The sequence below is a fragment of the Pinus tabuliformis genome, chromosome 8, assembly GCF_031772625.1.
Source record: "Pinus tabuliformis cultivar Carrire ecotype Pingquan chromosome 8, CPIR1, whole genome shotgun sequence".
Classification (NCBI taxonomy): domain Eukaryota; kingdom Viridiplantae; phylum Streptophyta; class Pinopsida; order Pinales; family Pinaceae; genus Pinus; species Pinus tabuliformis.
The window spans coordinates 711,178,016-711,200,769 of record NC_142294.1 but is presented as its reverse complement, the minus strand read 5'-3'; the positions used below and the strand labels follow the sequence as shown (position 1 = coordinate 711,200,769).

Sequence of the window (22,754 nt, the reverse complement as noted above, 5' to 3'; positions counted from 1 at the left end):
CCCTGGGCCACATGTTGGGGTACAAGGGTAGCTAGTAAAAGGGAAGTCCACACTTGGGTATATAATGTATAAGAGAGAGAAATTGTGGTACATGAGGTGCCCCAGCTTTGATTTTTCCACCATTTTTATATGCCTTTTTCCTTTATAGTATTTATCTTTAATTAACTACTAGGGGCTCAAAGGGTAAGAGCATGATGTGTAAAATATAGCAGTGGATACCCCCTTTTAAAGTAGGGCAATTCATTGCCCACCAAGGGTTGGAACAATCATGGGTTCCTATATAATGAAGGAGTCTCATAGAGCCTGTAGGAACCAGAGTGATGGCCATGATGATGGGGTGGAGCCCATGTATTGGCTTTTGCCCACGTGCTAAATGTGTTTGTCCCGGCCATCTTTTGCATTTTGTGGTTTATTTCCTCTTTAATGTGGCCAATTATGCTTTTACCTTTCCTTTTAGCTGCATCAACCTCCTGGGCATCATTCCAGGCTCGACCCAAGGTGAGGCCAAGGGGAAGGGGAGAGCTAGCCCTATGTGGACCCAGGGGAGGAATGTGGACCCAGGTGGGAGAAATAATGAATGGGATTATAATGATTGGAAAGGAGGCAATATATGTGGATGAGAGAGCGGGACCACGCAACCAAAATTAGGGTTTCCCATGAAGTACCATCCCTAAATGTGATATCGCCAATTTTGATTTTTTTATTTAACAAGATTAACTAAGTTTATTGGGGAAGTGCTAAGCATAGCACAATTTTGTAATCTAAGCATTGGCGACACTTTTGGTACATGGGACTTAGGAGAAATCAAAAACTTCAATATTAGTGGGATATGGGGGCCACCGCTCATGGAATATGCACCCCTTGGAGGAAAAATTGATTTTGTGGAAAGGAGTTCGAAATATTTCGATGAGGGACCCACAAGGAAAGGTGAGGCAACAATTATAAATAGAGGGTTGAAGGTAACATTGGGGACCTTTTGATAATTTGACATTTACACATTGTTGCTCTAGTCATTCAACTGAGTCACAAGTCTTGTTTAGCACCAGAGATTTCCAAGGGGAAATCTCACCCTCTTCTTTGGTGGACCACGAGTGCCACCCTAGGGAGGTATTGTCACGACTTTGTTGAGACTTAGAGGAATAGTCTCAGGTGGTCCGACTTGCCTTAGCTTCAGCATAGACGCAGAAGAAGAACCACATAGTTCTTGGGTGAAGAGGGTACTGAAATTAGAGGCTATACCATCAGTCGGCAATTCCTTATCCAAATTGCAGGTGAAGGAAGAGAATTTACGGGAGTTGAGAGTGCCCTTCTCAGCAAGACATATTAATTTGGTTGGGCCTGCGTAGGCTTGTCCCAGGACTGCACAATCATTGGTGAAGTTGATTATGGGAAGGCTTGAGAGAAGGATTTAGGAGCTAAGCTGTTGGGATTTCATTTGGAGGGCCATTGGAGGAGGATTGTTGTAGTTTGGAGAGCAGAGATTGATAGGAGCAGCCACAGTAACAGAATTCGAATTTGGTGGAGGGCCAAGCTGTGAAGGATCAAATTATGAAGGTTGGAGCCAAGGGAAACCCTTTCTGGGTTTTCCTGGGTTTTTTTACAAGGATCCCAACTTAGCCAGCAGCAAGAGGAGCTAGAGGAAATTTGGGCCGAAATTCCGAGGTCAACATTTGGCCAATTCCTTCGTGGGTTTTTATGGGTTTTTGGTCAAGAGCTCGAGGTTAATTTACCAAAATTTTCCGAGCACCGGAGGAGGCCCTAGAAGCAGTTCTTCACAGCTAACAACATATTTCTTGGCAGTTTCAACACAAAGCCAACAGAGAGCCGCATCAGATTTGGGAGGGACTTCTTATGGTTCATTTGGGCTTAGCTAGCTTGCCTTGAGCAAGCCCAAGTGCACTCTTTCTAGCACCTCATCGTACCCTCTTCATATTATAATAAAATGGCTCAGCAAAGCAGTTTTTGGTGCAATTTCATGGACTGGTTCTTGTGTTTGATTTTCATGGTTTTTATGTCTATGTTTGCTTCGTTATTTACTGTAAAGATTCCTTGGGAATATTACCCTAAATCCAAAGGGTCAGTAAAAGAAATCCCACGGGACTAGAATCCAAAGGTTAACATCCAAAAGGGGTCTAAAAGACAAGAGCACAGACCTAGTCCATTCTTTCTGCTGAATCCCCCCATTAATCCAAGCTTAGAAGTGTCCATGATAAGTAAACTACAATACTCAATTACTAAATGACAAAACATACCTTTAGGTTCGGGAGTCCCACTTTCAAACATATGATCATGGAAAATGGGTGAGGGACCACATGGTTAGCTCAGGTGGCAGAGAAGTGGCACAACGAGCTAGTTGGTGGTTGCAACGGGCTGCTAGCTGCCAGTTGAGGACCATCTTGGAGAAAAAATTTCTCCTAGGGATATCACCCACAAAATGGTGGGTAACAGGGCTCTCTACAAACAATTAATGGTTTTTCCTCCATGGTGGACATGGTAGCATATGATAATTCCATCTGTAATTGCCAACCCAAAGAGGCACACCACTTTCCAGACAAAAGCATACCCAAAGCATCTAGAACATTAATGACTACAATATGCATGAGCACAAAAATATCCTTATTAGCAGCCAATGAAACTTTAACATCCTTCATCAAACCATAGACAGGGATGGAATTTGAGTCAAAACCACACACATTCCTATATGGCCTAGTGATTTGCATTTACAACTAGTTCATAACTCTTAAAGGCGTTACATTTGTCATGACACCAAAGTCAAGCATATAGTTGTGCAATAATAGATTGTTTACTTTTGATTTGGGGTAGCATCGGATGTGCTCTAGCCACAAAATTTGGTGGAGGGGTTGGGGCACATGAGATATCCAATACCCAGAAAGAGTTTGGGCAGATTCTAAACAGATCAGGAGATATTAAAATAATTAATATTTTTCATGGAGTCCATAAATTTAAACTTAAGGAGAATAAAATATTAATGTGTATTAATATAAATATGTGTTAGAATGGTCCAAAAGACATGGATCAAGCCAGATCTAATCTTAGCCGTTGATTAGAGACTTAATCTCGGCCATTGAGATGTCAACAAGAAAAGTATAAGAGGAGGCTTGAGGGTCACATGGAGAGTACACCAAATGATCAGTCATTCTATTCTCTAGCGCAGGGTTTGCTAAGAGAGATAGAATCAGTGATCGGAAGAGCCACTGAGGGGCATTGAGTACAGAGAAACAAGGAAGGCAGAGATTGTACGGGGAGAGCAGCGCAGCAGCCAAGGAGGGTGACTCAGAGCTAGCAAGGGCTCACGCAGGGCCACGCAGAGGCATCCAAGTGCTGCGTAGAGCACTGGATGGGCCAGCGAAGCTGACGCAGAGGCTCCCAGAGCTAACGCAGGGCCTCCTGGGGCTAACGCAAGGCCAACGTGAGACAGAGGGGTTGACATAGTCCAGATTGGGCAAACGTTGGGTTTGCAGGAGCAGTTTTGTGCTGAGGAGCTGCCAGAAGGGTTTTCCGGGGTTTTCTCTCAAACTGGGAGGTATCGCTGCCAAGGAAATTCTCTGTTACGCCACCCAGATTGTACTCTGATATTGCTTAATAAGAAAACCCTCAGATCGCTGCACCAGTTTTCCTACATTGGGTTTTTCCGGGGACATTAGTCCAAAAATAATGATGTCATTTGGCGTGTTTGTTCTTGTTTATTTTAGTTGCTGATCTGTAATATGTAGAGCATGCACTGGTGTTTATTTTCAGTATTTACTTTGTAAAAAACTTGTTAAAAGAAAAATAACAAGTAGGTAGGAATAAATCAGAAAAAGTGCATGAAGGGTTTCTAAACTAAGTAAAATTAGAAACTTTAACATGGTATCAGAGCGTGATTGCAGATCACAGGAGGACTAAAAGACATCAGCCGAGCGGAGCAATAGCAGCAGAAAATAGTTGTCCCGAGGTGACAAAAGTTGTTTCTAGCAGCGCAGAAGCCAAGGAAGTGTGACATAGAGCCAGCCAGAGCCACGTAGAAGAAGTCGAGAACTGCGCAGAGCCTCAGAGAGGCTAGCGTTGTTGACGCAAAGGGCCAGAGGGCTGACGCAAGGCATCCCAGGGCTGACGCAAACCCATCCGGGGTGACGCAGAGCCAACGTGAGGCAGAGAGGGGCTGACACAGTTCACAGAGAGGCAGTCGCTGGGGTCTAGAAGGCTGCAGAAATATTGCAAAGTGGCGCTGGTGAGGTACTGTAGTCAAAACAGTACTTGAAATCCAGAGGAGTTGTTATCGAGGGTTTCTAGCCGACAAACCAGGATCAGCAGTGCAGGTGCACAAAACGATCAAAGTAGGGGCATCTCGACAAGCACAGGAGGATTTCCAAGAGGGAAATCAGGACTCAGAGGGAGTCCAGAAGAGAACTTCCAAACGAGAATTAGAGACTCAGAGGAGTCGAACAAAGAACTTCTAGGAAGGAAGTAGAGGAGCGTCATGGCACTACACGGGGTAAGAGACCAAGATAGATTGAACGGAGCATCGAACTTCACAGTCTGGAAGGCTAGAATCTTATCAATGCTTGACAGGAATTGTGTCAAGAACTCCCCCTTGAAGGTAATAGCTGTCCTAGTCGACCCCAATGATAATGACAGGTACAAAGTGGTGATGGCAAGAGCCAACTGCATTATCCTTGACGAGGTCAAGGATCATGTGGTACCACATATAGCCGAGAAGGAAACGGCAGTTGAGATGTGGGAGGCTCTCAAGAACCTATACCAATATACTTCTGTGCAGAGAAGAATGTTGCTCGAGAACCAGATGAGGTCGTATCAGATGAAGAAAGGTCAATCGATTGACACCTTCCTCGGAGGACTAAATGAAATCTGAGGTCAGTTGAGTGCTATAGGAGCGACATCGAATCAGGAGCTTATGGTGAGGACAGCCCTCAATGTTGTCTCAGAAGAGTGAGAAGTGTTTGTCCAAAGCATCCTGAGCAGAGGGACTCTCCTACCTTGGGACGAGATGCGGGTAGCTCTTCGCCAGGAAGAGATCAGACGGCAATCAAAGACATGTAGCAGCAGCAAAGGGATCAAGGTCAAGCAGGAGGAGGAGGATGTGGCCCTAGCATCTTAGAGAAAGCAGGAGAAGCGGAAGAAGAAAGATCTCTCAAAGATCAAGTGCTTCCACTGTGAGGAGATGGGTCATTATGCAACCCAGTGCCCAAGGAAGAAGAGTAAGGGAGAGTCTTCTAAGACTAAGGCAGTGCCAACGTGGGCAGAGAAGGAAATTTTGATAGACGATGATTGTGCCATGAGTGCACACGCACCACTTAAGCGGAAGTGGGGAGACATCCAGTTGTAGTCAAACGAACTACAGACGATGAGGGGCAGGATCCTTGAGTTACCTAGCCTCTTGGATTAGACCTTGCTACGACAGCCCCGACGAGGAGTAGCAGGATTGGCTGGGTGGGTAGAGACAGATGCGGATGGAGCGACAGAGAGAGCTACAGTGCAGAAGTCCCGAGACAGCGCAGACATCCCTGCTCTGCTCTGGCATCCTTGCTCTGCTCTGTTGAACCATGAAGAAATAATGAAGAACAAATGATCGAAGGTGTATCATACAACTCTCCACTGACCCAGAGTCGGTCTCTATTGATCCCAGATCAATATCAAACATCCAAGCATAGGGAATACAGTAGTACACGATGCGTCCATCGATAGTACTGTGGTCCCTATCCTCATTTCCCAACTCAGTGGCTAGATGAGAGGTACTTCCCATGAGTCTCAGACTACATGGGTAGGATGTAATGGCAGGAGAAGGTGAACCACTCATCCTGCTCATATGCCATAGGAGAAGGTGAACCACTCATCCTATGTGTTAAAATTTGGGTACCAGAGAGCAAGTGGCTCCCTAAGGCTTTGATCTTTGGCCTAGGGAAAAGTGTCCAAATTTACTTGTACTCTTCTCCTAAAGTGACTTTATAAGTGGTAAAGTCAATTTAATTTAAAAGTGACTTTATAAGTGGTAAAGTTACATTCTAATTTAAAAGTGACTTTATAAGTGGTAAAGTTACATTCTAATTTAAAGGTGACTTCATTAATGTCAATGAAGAATTAAAAAGTGAAAAAGTGACTATGGAAATGAAAGGCTAAGTGGGTCTTTATTTAAGTGGGTGAGCTAAAAAATAGAAAGTGAGAATTAAATGCACATTTATTCTCATCCCTAGATCTAAATGAATCTCAACCATTAGATCTTAAGGTAACCCAAAAGGTCATTTAGAGAGTAAAAGGAGAAAAGAAGTGAAAAGATCAATTCATTCTTTCATGAGCATTTGAGAGAGAGAATAGAGAGCAAGGAGAAAATTTCTGAGCAGTGAGGAAGTGAAGGAGAGCAGCAAGAAGGCATTTCTGGGCAGCAACATTTATTGGCATGCATCCCAAGGCAAAATCGTACAGCAAGAGAAAGGAACAAAAATCGAGGAAGAGGGACAGTGGCAAGGGCACAAATTTCGAGGCAGTCATACTACTGAAATATGTACGGGTTGCATAATCCGTACAGCAAGATCTGGGCAAGATTTTCGAGTCAGTCGTACAACATTTAATGCTATGTTATTGTTGGAAAAAAATTTGTTTTGGTTGTTTGCTAATTGGCACGATTTTCGAGGCAAAGTTCAAGCACGAAAATCGAAATAAGTTGTAATTTGTGGTTGCTGGAATTTTTACTATGTATTTCAGTTTCTCTGTAAAAGCATTTTTAGAAATAAAGAAGAGCTCTCAAACTAGTTTTCCCCAACAGTTGTAGGGGGTTTTTCTAGGGTCACATTGACCAAAAAATCATTGTGTTATTTTCTGTGTGGCTGTCATAATTTCGCTGTGTTTTATTTCTACAATTTCAGTAGTTGTGAAATCTCTAAATTTGTGTTTTCAGAAAAAATTGTCATTTCCAGATTTTATAATTTTTATCATGCTTGGATTTAAAACTAAATGCATGGAGTGATTAGGAAAACTGATAACTGGAGTGGGGGTTGAAATTTCTTCACTATGCATATATCAACCATCATGGGGTATCACAGGGGAAGGTGAACCACTCACCCTGTACACAGTGCACCACTCGGGGAAGGTGAACCACTCACGCTATGGTTGCTCAAAACTCCAATAAGTACCCCAAGCCCCCCGGAGCTCCCAGAGCTCAATATCCAACTCAAATGGGACCCTCATAAGAGGGTATCTCCACGACTCCAAGTCGTTCACGGAAGGTTAAGAATATGACCTTCCCCAGGGGCTTCGTAAGAATATTTGCGACCTGTTCATCAGTTCCAATGTGATGGAGCCTTATTGCTCCCCGTTGTACCATATCCCAGATAAAGTGGTACCTATATTCAATAAGCTTGGAATAGTCATGAAACAGGGGATTCTCAAAAAGACAAATCCTACTTCGGTTGTTGCAGTAGATCATAGTTGTATCCAGCACATGCTCAAACATCTCGCTAAAGAGCTTCCTCAACCAAACAGCTTCACAAGAGGCCATACTAGCAACAATAAATTCAGCCTCAGCGGTGCTCAAAGCAACCAATTTTCGTTTCATGTTGATCCAGGATATCGAAGCAAAACCTAGTGAGAAGCAATATCCCGATGTGCTCTTACGATCCACCACACTGCTAGCCCAATCAGCATCAGAATAACCATGGAGCCTCAAATTCCCCGCAATGTCTCTCAGTCCATAAATGATTGCGCCCCAGAGATATCTCAAGAGATTCTTGGCAACGACCCAATGTATGTGATGAGGTTCGTCCACAAATTAACTCAATGTATTCATTGCAAAGCATATGTCTGGATGGGAGTTCACCAAGAACATCAGGGGCCCCACGACTTGACGATACTCAGAAGGATTTCCCAAATCGGGCCCAGCAGCACTTCCACATAATTTCTTGAAGTTAAGTTACATTGAAGTAGTCACAGACTTACAAACCACCATCCCAAATCTTTCAAGTAGCTTCACAATGTATTTTCCTTGGGAAATGAAAAACTCACTTCGCTTTCGCCAGACCTCCAAGCCTAGGAAGCAGTGCATCAATCCTAGGTCCTTCATCTCGAATTTGAAAGCCAACTCCCCCTTGCATTGATAAATAAGAGGGTCTACACCTGTCAAAATGAGATCGTCCACATAAAGTACAAAGATGAGAGGTCTATCATTTTCAACCTTAAAGTAAAGGTCTACATCAGCTTCTCTTCCTATAAAACCCAGCTTCATCAAATAGTTGTCGATCCTCTCATACCAAGACGAAGGAGCTTGCTTCAACCCATAGAGGGCTTTCTTCAACCTACATAGATGTGTCTTTCAATCTAGAACTTCGAACCCCTTAGGTTGTTTTACATAGACTTCCTCCTTAAGTGAACCATGCAAGAAGGCGGTCTTGACATCCATTTGACGTAAATTCCATCCTTGTGAGGTAGCAAGGGCAATGATCGAACAAATGGTGGTATATCAAGCAACTAGTGCAAATATCTCATCATAGTCCACACCTTCCTTTAGAGAGAAGCCTCGAGCAACAAGCCTGGCCTTGAACTTTTCAGCACTTCCATCAACTCCATGCTTGATCTTGTAGAGCCATTTCAGATTTGTCCTTGGGTCTAGGGACCACATCCCAGACATCATTCTTCATAATCGACTCATACTCTTCGTTCGTAGCATCCTTCCAAACTTGGTGCTTCACAGCTTCTTCGAATGTGCAACGCTCAGTTTGAACAATGGTGCTCATGGCAGTTAAATACCCTTGGTACCTATTCGGCTTCTTACTTTCACGAAATGTCACCCTTGGTGCAATATGTCTCTCAGCATCTTCGAGAGTGTCCCTAAGCCATGAGGGTCTCCTTTTTTAGGAGGAGGGCTCATGGGGAGGTGGATATATGGGATCCATCGTTCCTTCAGCATCAAGCATCGGCTCATCCTGCGGTTCTACCTGTTTTCATGTATCTTCCTCTTTGTCCTTCCTTGGAATAGAAAGGTTCCTAATCTTCCCAAGGGCAACATCTTCATCGAAGGTGACATCATGACTTATTTCCACTTCTCTTTGACCAGGCACATAGATTCTATATGCCTTTGAAGTTTCACTGTAGCCCACAAATGTTCCTTTCTTCCCAGATGCATCCAATTTGCTTCTCTTTTCTTTCGGCAAATGAAAATACACGAGACTACCAAAAATTCCAAAATGAGAAATATCGGGTTTCTTACCGGTGAAAAATTCTTCGGGAGTTTTGGAGTCCAATGCTTGATGAGCATCTATTTTGAACATACACGACAGTGTTGGCAGCTTCTCCCCATAGGAACTTCGGAAGGCCTTGATCATGAAGCATGGCACGAGTGGCTTCTATAATAGAATGATTCTTCCTTTCAGCAACACCATTTTGCTCAAGAGTATATGCGGTAGTAGTCTCCCTCTTAATGCCAGCTTCTCTACAATAGTCATTGAACTCATTTGATTCATATTCAGTTCCATTATCGGTCCTCAATATTTTGATCTTCTTCCCTATTTGATTTTCGACCAAGGCTTTGAAAGAGCGGAACCATGTGAACACTTCGTCCTTCTTCTTCAAGAAATAAATCCAAGTTTTGCAAGAGAAGTCATCCACAAAGATAGCATAATATAAATATCCTCCCAAAGATGTCACGGGCAACATACTAGATAGATTAGAATGAACCAATTGCAAAATGTTGGTAGTCTTGCTATCACTTGATGGGAATGGTCCCCTTCTATGTTTTCCTTCGGAACATCCCTAACAAACACCTTCATGTTCTACTTTAAATTCGGGCATACATGTCACCATCTTCTTTGCATCAAGTAGGGCTTTATAATGAAGATGAGCAAATCTTCGGTGCCATAATTCAGAATGAAGAGATGTGTCGCAAGACATAGCTCCCAATGGACTTCTTCCAACTTGATATAGGTTGTCAACCCTGAATCCAAGAGTAACCTTTCCATCAATGAATGCCACCTTGAATCCTTTGTCCTCCATCGCCGAGATAGATACTAGGTTCTTCTTTAGATCGAGTACATACAATACTTCTTGTAGATGAATGGTGTTACCTTGATTCAATTGAAGAGTAACATTCCCAGCTCCTTTCACGGTATAGGTGGCATTGTCTCCAAGGATGATTTCTAAATGTGTATCATTTTCTATTAGATTTGAAAGAGCTTCCTTATACCCAGTGAAGTGCCTTAAGGCACCACTATCAATCAAACAATTTCCCAAGGTATCCAAAGGAGAGGTAGTAGAGAGGGCAGATATAAAATAGAATTCTTTTTACTTGTTATCTACAACATTAGATTCATCATACCTAGAGTTTCTTGATCTTTTGGGAGGTCAACCATTTCCATGTTGAGTAGCAGGAGCATTCCTTTTTCCTTTGTTGTTGAACCTACCATTCCTTTGATTGTTGTTGCCCCTGAAATTGTTGCAGTTGTTGTTGTCATCATCCCGAGGTGTATCCCTTTTATTAGGACACTCCCTAGCATAGTGGCCAAACCTATCACAAATGAAGCATCTACCCTTTCTTCCATCTTTGAATCCCTGTCTTCCTTGGCCTTGCTTCTTTGAACCTGCATTGTTCTTCTTTTTAGCATGAGCGGAGAATGCAGTAGCACCATTCCTATTTGAAAGCATGTCTCTCTCTATCATCCTTGTTTCTTCTTGAGTACATCTAGTCAACAATCCATCAAAACCTGGAATTCGGTCATTGTTAAGGATAGTAGTGTTGAACACATCCCATTCACGATGGAGACCTCCAAGGGAAATGAGAGTGAGCTCCCCGTCAGCAATAGCTTCACCAATTGATAGAAGATCATTTTTTATTTCGGTGATCCTCATGAAGTAGCATTGGATATCTTCTCCTCTTCCCTTCTTTATGTCCTTCAACTTGTTCTTGAGAAAGAGGACTTGATTTTCATTGCTAGCTTGATTTTCATTGCTAGCTTTAAACATGCTAACCTACTTGTCAGACATCTCCTTAGATGTGCCCAAATCGGAGATGTAAGCAACTACATGCTTATGAAAAGAATCACTGATGATCTTCTTAGCTTTGACTTCACCTTTCTTGTATTTTGTCTTAGCAGCAGTCAGTGCATTTGAAGGAGGTTCAACAATCCTTTCCTGCACATAGTCCATAACATCATGCTCTTCCAAAGGCAAATCAAGAGACATCTTCCATGCATGATAATCAGACTTATCATTAAGCTTGTCATCAGATTCGAAGTAAGATGAGGAGGCCATTCAATCTTGTCCTTGTCCAACAAATCTCAGTGATTTCTTTTCTCACTCTTGTTTAGGCTTTGTGTTCACCTCAGCTCTGAAACCATGTTGATTTTAGGTAACAATGGTATTTTTTATGCATTAGAGCAATTTACTTCAATTTTTCTTATTAGCCCAATATCAATTTCCATATTAGCAATCACATTAACATTGATAGTAAATGCAGATAGAACATAAACAATAAGCAGAAGACAAGCCAAGACAAGAGGACACAATATTTGGCAGATGCCAGGGAAAAACCCCTACGTGGGGAAAACCCTTTGATCAAATTTTCTTATTATTCTTCAAAAGTTCAGCATAGAGAGAGAGTACATCATACAAAATTTAATTGCTCAAACACTCTCAAAACAGTCCAGTCAAACTGCAATCAACAGGATGCCCTAACTAGAAAGTCAACGTTGGTCAAACTAGCAGAAAGTTTCCTCCAAATAAGCTCGGTCAATCCTAGTCAACTCAGCCTCCAAAGACACTCTGAATCAACCCAAAACAGTGCTGAAATTCTCGATCAAACCTAGTCAACGCTGGTCAAATAGTTGCAAATTCCTTGATTTCTGTGCCATGAGATGCAGCGTAAAGAAATTGAATTTCCAGCCTAAAAACGCAGTTAAAGGAGCAGGTTTGACCCTCGGTTAACATTGGTCAACATCCCTGTAATTTGCCCAAAACAGATCTGAAATTTTCAACCTGTAATTTCAGTCAACCCAAGTCAACGCTTGAAGAAGAAGATTCTCCTAATTGTTGTATGAACCAATGATAAGAAGAGAGAGAGAGAGAGAGAGAAAGATGAGTGTTGATAGTGCCCAAATGAGGAAAAGGCCTCATCTATTTACACACAACGTTGAGGGTGAAGAAACAGATCTGTTGGGCTTCATGAGCCTACATTAGACTTCTGGACGACCTTAACAATTTGTCCATAGAAGAAATATATTCATGATTCCATTTCTACTTGTCAAAATGAGATGATATTTAGATAAATCTTGCACCTCTCAGAAAGAGGAATCCAATAAAAATATCATCTCTATCATATGAGTTGTCCAAGGTGGATTTTGGCCCTAGTTGCCAAATTTAACACTTTAGTTCGGAGATCAGGGTAAGAAGATGGTATTTCAAATAATCAATGATAATTTTGCGAGCTCTGATCTCACCTTTCTTGTATTTTGCTTTAGCAACAGTAGGGGCATTTTTAGGAGGTTGGGGTACACCGCCTAGGACATCCTCTAGAACATCTTCTCCATCCAAGTTGGCATCGAGTCTGAGTTTCCAAGCTGCATAATTTGAAGCCCCTGTCAATTTCTTACTGTCCTCAAAGAAGGATGTAACCATCTAAATTGATCTAATGTTGTATTTTGAGCAGTAAATAAGGTCTTTTAGCAGATAATTGCCTCAAGCTTTCTGTTCTTGAGCTTATCTTCACCACAGCTCTGATACCATGTTAAATTTTGTCGATTTAAAATTTAATTTCTGAGATCATAAACCATAGAAGAAAATCAATGAACAGCAAGACACGGGATTTGGCCCAAGACTAGGGGAAAACCCCACTATGGGGGAAAACCCCACCATGGGGGAAAACCCCTTTTAAAACGCTCTTCTATTAGATCGTCTTCAAATGTTCAACAGAGATACATAATCAAAGTACAAAACCCCTTTTACAAATAACAGTAGTAACGACCCTTTTTAATATGACAGCTTCAAAATACCACCACAAGCCCCCAAAGGCTTCCAAAACAAGAGCATTAGACACAAGTGCATAAACAAAGTGCACAAGTACGAGAGCTAAATACTGAGAGAAATATTTTCCAAATGCAAGATCAGAATACTAATGAAGCGAGGGCAATATACCAGCAATCAAACTCTAGTGCGAAAGAAATATCAAGAATAGAATATCTCTGGAGCGAGATCAATACAAGAGCTAAATACTTCTAGTGTAAGAGCAATACCAACTGCAATAATACTTCTCTGGAGCAAGAGCATTAACAATAGCAAATAAAAATAGCAGAAGCTGCTGGCGCAACAGTTGAACAAAAATTCTGAGATCTGTCAATAGATCTGCCAAACAGTAGATCTCCCAAACACTAGATCTGCCAATGATGATAAGAGATCTACAAATCTGCAATAGATCTGCTAATGATAATAAGAGATCTGCTACTAATAATAAGAGATCTTCCAATGATGATAAGAGATCTGCAAATCCACAATAGATCCGCTACTGATAATAAGAGATCTGCCAATGATGATAAGAGATCTGCAAATCTGCAATAGATCTGTTAGTGATAATAAGAGATCTGCTACTAATGATAAGAGATCTGCAAATCTGCAATAGATTTGCTACTGATAATCAGAGATCTTCTACTGATAATAATAGATCTGCCAATGATAATAAGAGATCTGCAAATATGCAATAGATCTGCTACTGATAATAAGAGAGATAAACTGATGTGAGGGCTTGATCACCAATGCGAGAGCTAGATCACCAAAGCGAGAGAGAGAGAGAAGTTGATCTATTGCAAATGAAGGCTTCTCTTGAATATATAGAAATCTTTGAGGAAAAATCCCTTCCTCGAATTAAGTGTTTTGGACGCTCCTAGAGTGATCCATTCGAATTAGATAACTTAAGTGATTTTATTTTGCACATGTATAATTGAATCACTTAAGTGATTTTATTTTGCACATGTCTAATTGCTTTATAAATTATTTTTGAAATAACTTTTGCTCCTATGAGAAATAATTTTCTCTTGAGAAATAATTTGCTTCAAGGGTGAAAGGGGTTAACCATATAAAGTGATTTCTAGGGAAATTTCTCCCTAGTTGCTCAAAAAATTCAACACACCAGATATATGAAAATGCATTGGGCACTGTCAAAATGCCCAAAAGATTAGGATGAGGCCAATGCCCAGAGAAAACTATACATCATGTACTTGAACCCTCTAGCCCATCATAACCCATGAAGCCAAGTACCCAGCTATCCAAGGCTCATAAAAAATCACAAAGGGTAGTGAAGAAGTTCACTAGTAATACCCCTATGCAAAGTAAAGTGGTAACGATTGGCTCCAACTCGAAGACATGTGCTCTTCTTGGGAATGCATGAGAACCTTAAAATCTCATCATGTACATGTGAATTTGACCTCCAAATCTAGGAAAAACACCACCATTTCATCAGAATATGGCTTTTACAAAGCAAGGCACAAGCCAAGAATACCTATGGCACATCAAATCCAGTATAATGCTCGAAAAAGCTTATTCATGCTACTCTAATGCTCAAAGGAGGTTATTCCTTTCCTAGCCTACTGTAGCATGTGCAGAACGAGAGTGCTAGGTGAAATCAGTGAGAAAATGCAACCATCTCAGCACCTCATCCAATACAATGGCCCTTTCCTCTATGTTTGGTCAACCAAAACAGGCAAAATCAGCATACAAATGTCCGTAGGCTGGAATCTCATTTACTGCTGGGTTGATGATGAGCCAGTGTACCTGCAAATCAAATGTAAATGTTGACAAAAGCAGCTACCAGACCGATCTAACTAAGACAGCACAGGTTTGGAATAATTATACCCAATCCATCAGATATCTCTTCGATCCTCTAAAAACACTAGACCTTTTTCTTTGTTATCATATTAAAGCACATAATATTGATCAAACTGCTACTGCTAAGGACCTACCTTTAGGGCTGTATTAGAGGACTGAAAATCTATCAAAGTAAAGGTGCAATGTATATCCCACAGGCTTCCAATAAATGATATGTATTCCACTTCAAACCCTACAAGAAGCATTTTGACTTTTCTCATAGCACAAAGGACAGATTCATACAATTCACCATCAAAGCTCAATTCTGAATTTCTCAGTGCTTCATCAAGGTCAATTTGATCTTTGTTGAGCACACCAAATGGTCCTTCATCCGATATCATTCTGAACCAAAACTTTCCTATTTAAAATATCACTGAAGATGGGCCATTACTCCTGAACTCCTCAAGCAAACTTGTACCAAACCTCTGAGGATTGTTAAGTAACAGAAAAATAGTATAGGCAGACCTTCCATCAGGAGTGATAACCCTTTGCTGTTATCTTCAATCAAGAGAGTCTTCCAAATTTTGTGGAGGTTCCCACAAAGGCTTGGGAAACGAAAGCTTATTCACCACAATGCTATATTCCTCACCTGAACCTACCATTATTACTAATGTTGTTTAGCCCATTGGTTTGGGCCCTGATCTTAACAAGGAGTTTCCTCCAGGGCTCCAACCATTAACATGTGACCAAGAAAAACACAACTCTAAAGCATCGGGGCACAAGGTTATTTGAAAGTGAGTACAAATGTCCCAAAAGGGTGTTTCCCGGCTTCAACCATCCCTTCATTCAACCCAATGCCTAACTTTTGTTTTCTGCAGTCAAAATCCTTGAGAAATGCCTTGGATCTAGTGTTAATCTATGCATGGTCACTAGAACGAACATTTGGCTGAACACCGCACTGTGCCCCTCTAACTCCAGAGTCATTCTGTCTTATCAGAAAAATAATGCTGCCAGGATGCTCAACAAGCCCATGACGGTTGTTAATGTTGACCATGTATATGCCAACAGTCCAAGAAGCAGGGTAGAAAGCAGTGGAACAAAAATTTTGTGCCAACCTCATCATTTTAATCCCAAATTCTGCAAGTTTATTGTAAAAATGATTCTAGTGTAAAACAAAGAAAAATTAATTGTGCATCTGTTTATGCAAAGACAGAATCATATACATGTGTGCATGCATATGTACATGCATACATATAAACATTTGTGTCCCTTCATACAAGAGAATGCACACAAACATGTACACATGCCCCTCTCTGTTTGTCTGAGTGTTCATCTACGATTAAAACCTATACATAATTTGGAATTGAGTTTATCTGTGATGACTATTTTATTTGGCATTCCATAAAAAAATGGTTCAATTCTCAAGATTCAAGCACCATACGGGAATCCATTGTTGCTTCAAATAGACAAATGTGACATAGAATTTTAAGTTTTGCTGATCATTCTCATGAATCCTACATGGTTGTCTTTCCAAATAGATGAATAAAATCCAGTGTTGCAAAAATCGCGATTTTTTGCCTGAAACGATTAAATCGGCGATTTTTTTGAAAAACACGCGAAATTTTCCCAAAACATCTTAATTTTTGTAATTTCTTTTTAAAATTGTATTTTTTTTTTAATTTTGCCAATTTTTACCGATTTTTACGATTTTTCCTTCTTCGGACCCTCGCCGATTTAATCCCGATCGCGATTATCGCAACATTGATAAAACCACCCTCCTCTACACATGCATTCATTACAGCACATCTACCAAGTCAAGAATAAGCATTTTTCTATTGCACTGTTCCAACCCCTTTGTTAAGTAATGTTATCATTGAAAGATCAATCATATTAAACTCTGCAATTTCATCAAGTAAATCGCATCTCAATGTAGCAATTAACTCACCTCAAGTCTACAAATAGGAAGTGGCCTTCCTTGCCTTGAACCTCCTAGGAGACCCTGCATAAACACAAATGATGTTATACCCAAATTATGAAATGCAAGCTAAACATTTAAATATAAATAAATAATCCCATGCTTCTAGATATCAAATTCAACATTAGTATAAATGTTAGAATATGTGTAAATGTTTGGATAAATGTCAATCCAACTTGAGTGAAAAGTAAATAATGTAAAATAAAATCTATTTGAGCAATAAGTAACAATAGTTGAACCTTTACGAAAGATTAGGCCTAAATGACTAGATGGTATAAATAGTGTGAAAAATTGACATTCTGAAATCATGAAATTGGTTTTTCTCAATTCTTGAGTTACTAAGATTATCCATTGGTTTATTATGTCTTGATTGTTGGTTTTCTAGTGCTAATTAGACAAGCACAATTTTCTGTAACCGATAATTACTTCCAATCATATATGATATTACTTTAGCATACCCCAGAACATCGTCAAACAATTACACTCAGAAAAATCCAACTATAAATGCAATAGAAACAGTAAAGATCACAGTAGAATAGCTATGCACAATAAACGCCATTTCTATTATCCAACCAGATTGGATAAACGAAGCAAGACATGAATGGAAGAATGACCAAGAAGTGTGGGCACTCATTTAAAAGTTGCAGCAAGATCCCAGTACATCTAACACATTTAGTTGGAAAAATGATTCATTATGGTACAAAGATCGCTTATACCTCTACAAGAATTCCCAACTCAAACAAAAGATTCTTCTGGAATTGCACACCTCTCCGTTAGGAGGGCACTCAGGATTTTTAAAAACTTACCACAGGGTTAAGAAGGAATTTTTTGGGATGGTCTTCAATTTGATATTCAAAAGTTTGTGGCGGAATGTTGGGTTTGCCAACATAATAAAGTTGAAACAATTAAGACCCCGGTCTGTTACAACCTTTATCCATTCCAAGTCAACGTTGGGAGGAGGTTTCAATGGATTTTATCACAGGTCTACCCAAGTCCGAAGGAAAGAGTGTCATCATGGTTGTAGTTGATAGACTTAGCAAGTATGCACACTTTTGTGCATTATCTTATCCATTTAAAGCGAGTACAATTGCTACTGCATTTATGGAAACAATAAAAAAGCTACACGGAAACCGAAAGATTATTGTAAGCGACAGAGATCCCATTTTCACTAGAAATTTTTGGACAGAATTATTTTCTTGTTTGGGTACTCAGTTAGCTCATAGCTCATCTTATCATCCTCAATATAATGGACGAACTGAGATAGTGAACAAATGTTTGGAAGGATATGTTCGTTGCTTTGTAACTAATAAACAGACACGAAGGGTCAGGTGGTTGCCTCTGGCTGAATGGTACTTTATGGATATCATCCACCATCCATCACATTATCTTTAGAGAAAATTCTAAGGTTCAAACAGTGGAAGATCACATCGAGCGTCAACAACAAGTTCTACGACTCTTAAAAGATAACCTCACTTTGGCGCAGAATAGACTGAAACAATAGGTAGATCAACATCGCAGCAGAAGAAATTTTGATGTAGGTGACTCAGTATTCCTACGACTACAACCATACAAACAAATGTCCCTCAAGCAAGCTAAGAAAGATAATAAATTATCACCAAAGTATTATGGTCTGTACAAGGTGTTGCAAAAGATTGGTACTATGGCATACCAATTGAAGCTTCCTGCGTCTTCCCAAGTGCACCTAGTTTTCCATGTTTCATGCTTAAATAAGGTTATAGGTGACAAACTCCCAGTGCAAACAATATTGTCAGAACTTGACAAGGAAGCAAAAATCATATTGGAAACTAAACCAGTCATAGAAACAAGAACTCGACAACTACGAAATTGATCAATTTCAGAGTATCTCATCAAGTCGAAGAACTTACCCACTGAAGATTCCACATGGGAGGATGAGAATTTTATACAGAAGCATCCAAAACTACTCAAGCGTTGAGGACAACACTCTTTTGAAGGAGAGAGGCATGTTAGGTCCCTATAATACTAGTGTATTACACCATTATTATTGTCATTGTAGCCATTATTGTTATTGTTGTGCCCATGTTGTCCCCATATTGTTATTATTGTGCCCCATAGAAGCCCACTATTGTTATCGTTTGTGCCCTTACAGTATTATTGTTATGTCGGCTCTGATTGTATTCTAACCCCTTAGACTCCTATATATAGAAAGGAGGTTTTGTCATTTGAATCATCAAAGAATTGTTCATTTATGTAATGTAAAGGAGCTTTCCCAGTCGAAGAAGCTAATTTTGAAGTCGTTGATCTATCTCTTCTTCTATTTTGTGAGTTTGTTGCATAACACGCATGGCATAAGTCATCAAGATTTCTAGATAAATATAGCAATTTCCATGACAGATGTAGAAACCTTAATTTGCACAATATAACATGCAAACTATAGAAGATAAGTAATTAACGTTAAAAAATTCCACAAGAATCTCTTCAATCAAATCCTAAGAAAACAACTTCAAGCAAAAGTCCACCTCCAAGAACAATTTGCACCATAGAATCATAATGTGACCTAGTAGAAAGAGACAAGAAGTTAGTGTGGACTTCCAAAGACAGGGAAGTGTAATGAAAGAATGATGATGACAGTGAATAAGGCTCCACTCTATTTATATGAGGGTAACCAAGCCTTATTTCATTAATTTTACAAGCAAAATCCCTAGAAATGTTTACTTGAGTGTTCAACTAGGTCAAAGGTCACAAGTTGACCTTGAAATAGCTCTAAAACATAACAAAATGCCAAAAATAACCCACAAGTGTGGGAGAAAAGTGATCTCCACAATGACGTCACCCTTCAAAATAGGCAATAAGGCATCAACAAACTGAGACAAGTCTCCATGAGTGCTCCTCTCTTTATGAAAGTCCCAAAGTGCATGTGTACATCCCCAAACAGTGCCTTCTCCACCATGACGTCATCCAAGAGAAGCCTTATGTCACACTTTGCAAGTGTGTGCAAGTGACATGGCATCTCCAAGGGCAAGTGTTGGCATCAAAGAGAGATGTGCTAGCCCTCCCAAGTCATGTCAGTGATAACCATCCTTGTCTAGGCTTCAAAACAAGGCACCGTCCATCAAACAGGGATATAGGACATCCAAGAGGTGTCATGGGTCCATCTGGGCACATCATCAAAAAGCCCAAAGCCCAAGATTTTAGGCTCAATGTTTCAGCATTTGGAGGCTCATCAACGTTGAGAAATCTAGGACATTAGTATTAGTTGATTTATCTTCCATTAGTGACTGCTTGTGAATGCTTTTTACTTGTATAGATTAGGATCTTCTTTACGTTAATTCTTAGTGTTCTTCTTCATCAAACAGTAACCAATGCATGAACATAAATAGACAAGAGACACAGCATGTAGGCTATGAGCCAGGGCCAAAACCTCTCACTCTTTGAGAGGAAAACCCGCACAAATTCTTCTTCTAGAGATTCCAATTGACGAATACCAAGACCCTTGACCTAGTAGCCTCTCCAAGATCAAGACACAAGTTCTCCTTCGCTCCTCTTCCACTTCAATCTTCTTCATATCTAGACCTTCTTCATGAGATAGTACCGAGACCTTGTCACATACTAGTGATCTTCTTCCAAGATCATCACTGTGGTATAGCACCAAGACAGTGAGGATGTCACTGTGATATCACAGAAATCTTGCCAAGCTTCTTTGAAATATGATCTCTGCAATTACACCAAAACAGAGAGAGACCCTTCTTGTACTTATACCGAACTGTGATTACTATAGTCTTCTCTGAAATTACTCCTTGCTGTACCGAGACAGAGTTTCACCTTTGTCACTGTAATCCGAACTTGTTGTTCTTCTTTGTCACTGTGATGTATCAATCAGAACTCAGAAAAGGATCCAAATTTTTGTTGACTGAGATTAGCCTTCTTCACCTCTTCGTTGTCCTTTTCATCCGAACCTGTCTTTTGTGCTACCCATCCGAAAAACTCAGAGACATGTGACCGAAATTCTGTTTTGTGGAATAGGTCGAGGTGCCTATTTATAGTGGTCTGTCCGTCATATTAAGCCGACATGAACTTATGAAGTGTTGTGTCTTCAAACTGTGAGCCAACATGAGTTTGTTACTCCTTTTTGAAGCCGACATGATGAGGAGGACTTGTGCTTATTGTTGGAGGGCTATTTGACAATGCTAATGACTCATATACATTTGACACATGCCCAAGAAGGGCTCTTCATACATGACATTGACTCTTTGACTTTTAATGACAAATCCTAAGGCTCTCAATGGGAGCCATCTAAAATAAAATCACTTGCTCATGAAACCCATGAAGCAAGGCTTACAAAAATAATTTTATTTTCTTCATTACATCATTTACAAAAGTCACAATTACATGTCATTATGAAGACCGAACCTAGTTAGACTTTTCAACAATCAGGAGGTGCAATATCATGCGAACATTGCTCAAAGCCTAAAGCTCATCTCTAGATGGAAAACGTTTCGGCCACAAGATTAGTAAATCTCTCAGAATGTGGCGAAGTACCCCCTGGAAGGTGCTTTAGAAGAGTCGAACTATCCCTCAAGGGATCTCTACTACAATGCGAAACCACCTCAACAAAAACTCTTAAGATCAAGAGAGATCAACCTCATTAGGGACATGAAACCATTGAAGCATCATAGTGGACCATATCTAAAGTTAGGGGCATACAAATATCTCACACAAAACTCACCTTCAAATGTCTAACTAGATCAAGATTTGTAAACAATTTACCTCACTTACATTAGGGATGATTGGCTCAACAACTTTATTAGATGCTTCCAACCCTTAAGAGAAGTGACATTTCCCAGGTTAGCCCATCAATCCATAGGTGTGTGTCATGATGGTGGCCATGGAGTGGAAGAGATGTCAAGGAAGGTGCAACCATGCCATAGACATGGGACTAGCTAATCGGGGTCCAATATCCTGAGTGTAATGATGTAATGAGGGAGCCATCATGGTGGCATGAGATACCCCTTTCCTCAACTTGGTTTTTCCACCCCTCTTGTGTTCCTTTTACTTTTATGATTTGCCTTTATGTAAGTGCATAACTTAGGAGCCCACACTCGCTTTATGCTTTACCAATACCCCTTTAAGATGTAGAAGTTTTTCGCTCATCGAGGTTGGGACATTCAAGAGTTCCTTCATTTGAGATGAAACATTAAATACTTGAAGTATTGGATGATGCCTAGTGAGGGGGTAGAGCTCATGCTAGGATTTTTCCCATGCACCAATCTTTATCCCACCCATCTTTTGAATTTTAAATTTTCTTTCAGTGTGGCTTTATATGGCTTTAACTTTCTTTTAGTTGCATCAAGCTCCAGGGCCAAGTTCCCAAGCCCTGACTCAAGGACGTGGATATAGGGTGACAATCCCAATGACTAATGACTACCAACATGAAGAATGAAGATTAATAATCGAGAGAGATGGAAAGTGGTTAGTGTGGATTACCTCGGACACGCTATATCATTCATTGCCTTCACAGTAAAGCCCTTCCTAATCCCTAAACCCTCATAGGAGGTCCCACCAGACTAGAGTCAAAGACTAACCCCGCAAGCAAAGTGTGGGAACAAGGATAAAATCGAGATCAGACAAACATCCAATCTGCCCCATGATCCATATCAATATGCCCATAACATTAAATGAAAGCACATAATTGCAGGAATGGTGAGAATACCTAACAATAGATGACCCACTTTTCTTCAAGAATAATTGCAAATGGGAGAGAGATCTAACTAGAGCAATTGCTGGAAAACTCATGAGACTTCTGCCTAGTTGGCTATGAAATGAGGAGAAAAAAGTTCTCCTGGGGATTACCCACTTTTGGTGGGTAACAAGTGGCACAATTCAAATGGATTTATCTTATGTCGAGGCCCCAATAGGACAAAGTTCATTTGACCTAATACTTAGGAAGCCAATCATGTGGCCTCAAGTTGAAAATCATTGTACCATATCTAGTGAAAAGGAATGTGAA

General features: G+C 40.4%; 1 protein-coding gene across 3 annotated transcripts in view; it reads right to left on the bottom strand.

Annotated features, from left to right (window-relative positions):
- The window catches only part of LOC149237588 (mediator of RNA polymerase II transcription subunit 25-like), a 155,442-nt gene that overhangs the window by 93,418 nt on the left and 39,270 nt on the right, over positions 1 to 22,754 (bottom strand). For all 3 annotated transcript variants that reach the window (XM_089366845.1, XM_089366843.1, XM_089366844.1), the window contains one exon: positions 16,739 to 16,792. In XM_089366845.1, coding sequence (XP_089222971.1) covers positions 16,739 to 16,792 — 54 coding nt within the window. The remainder of the gene's footprint in view (positions 1 to 16,738; positions 16,793 to 22,754) is intronic.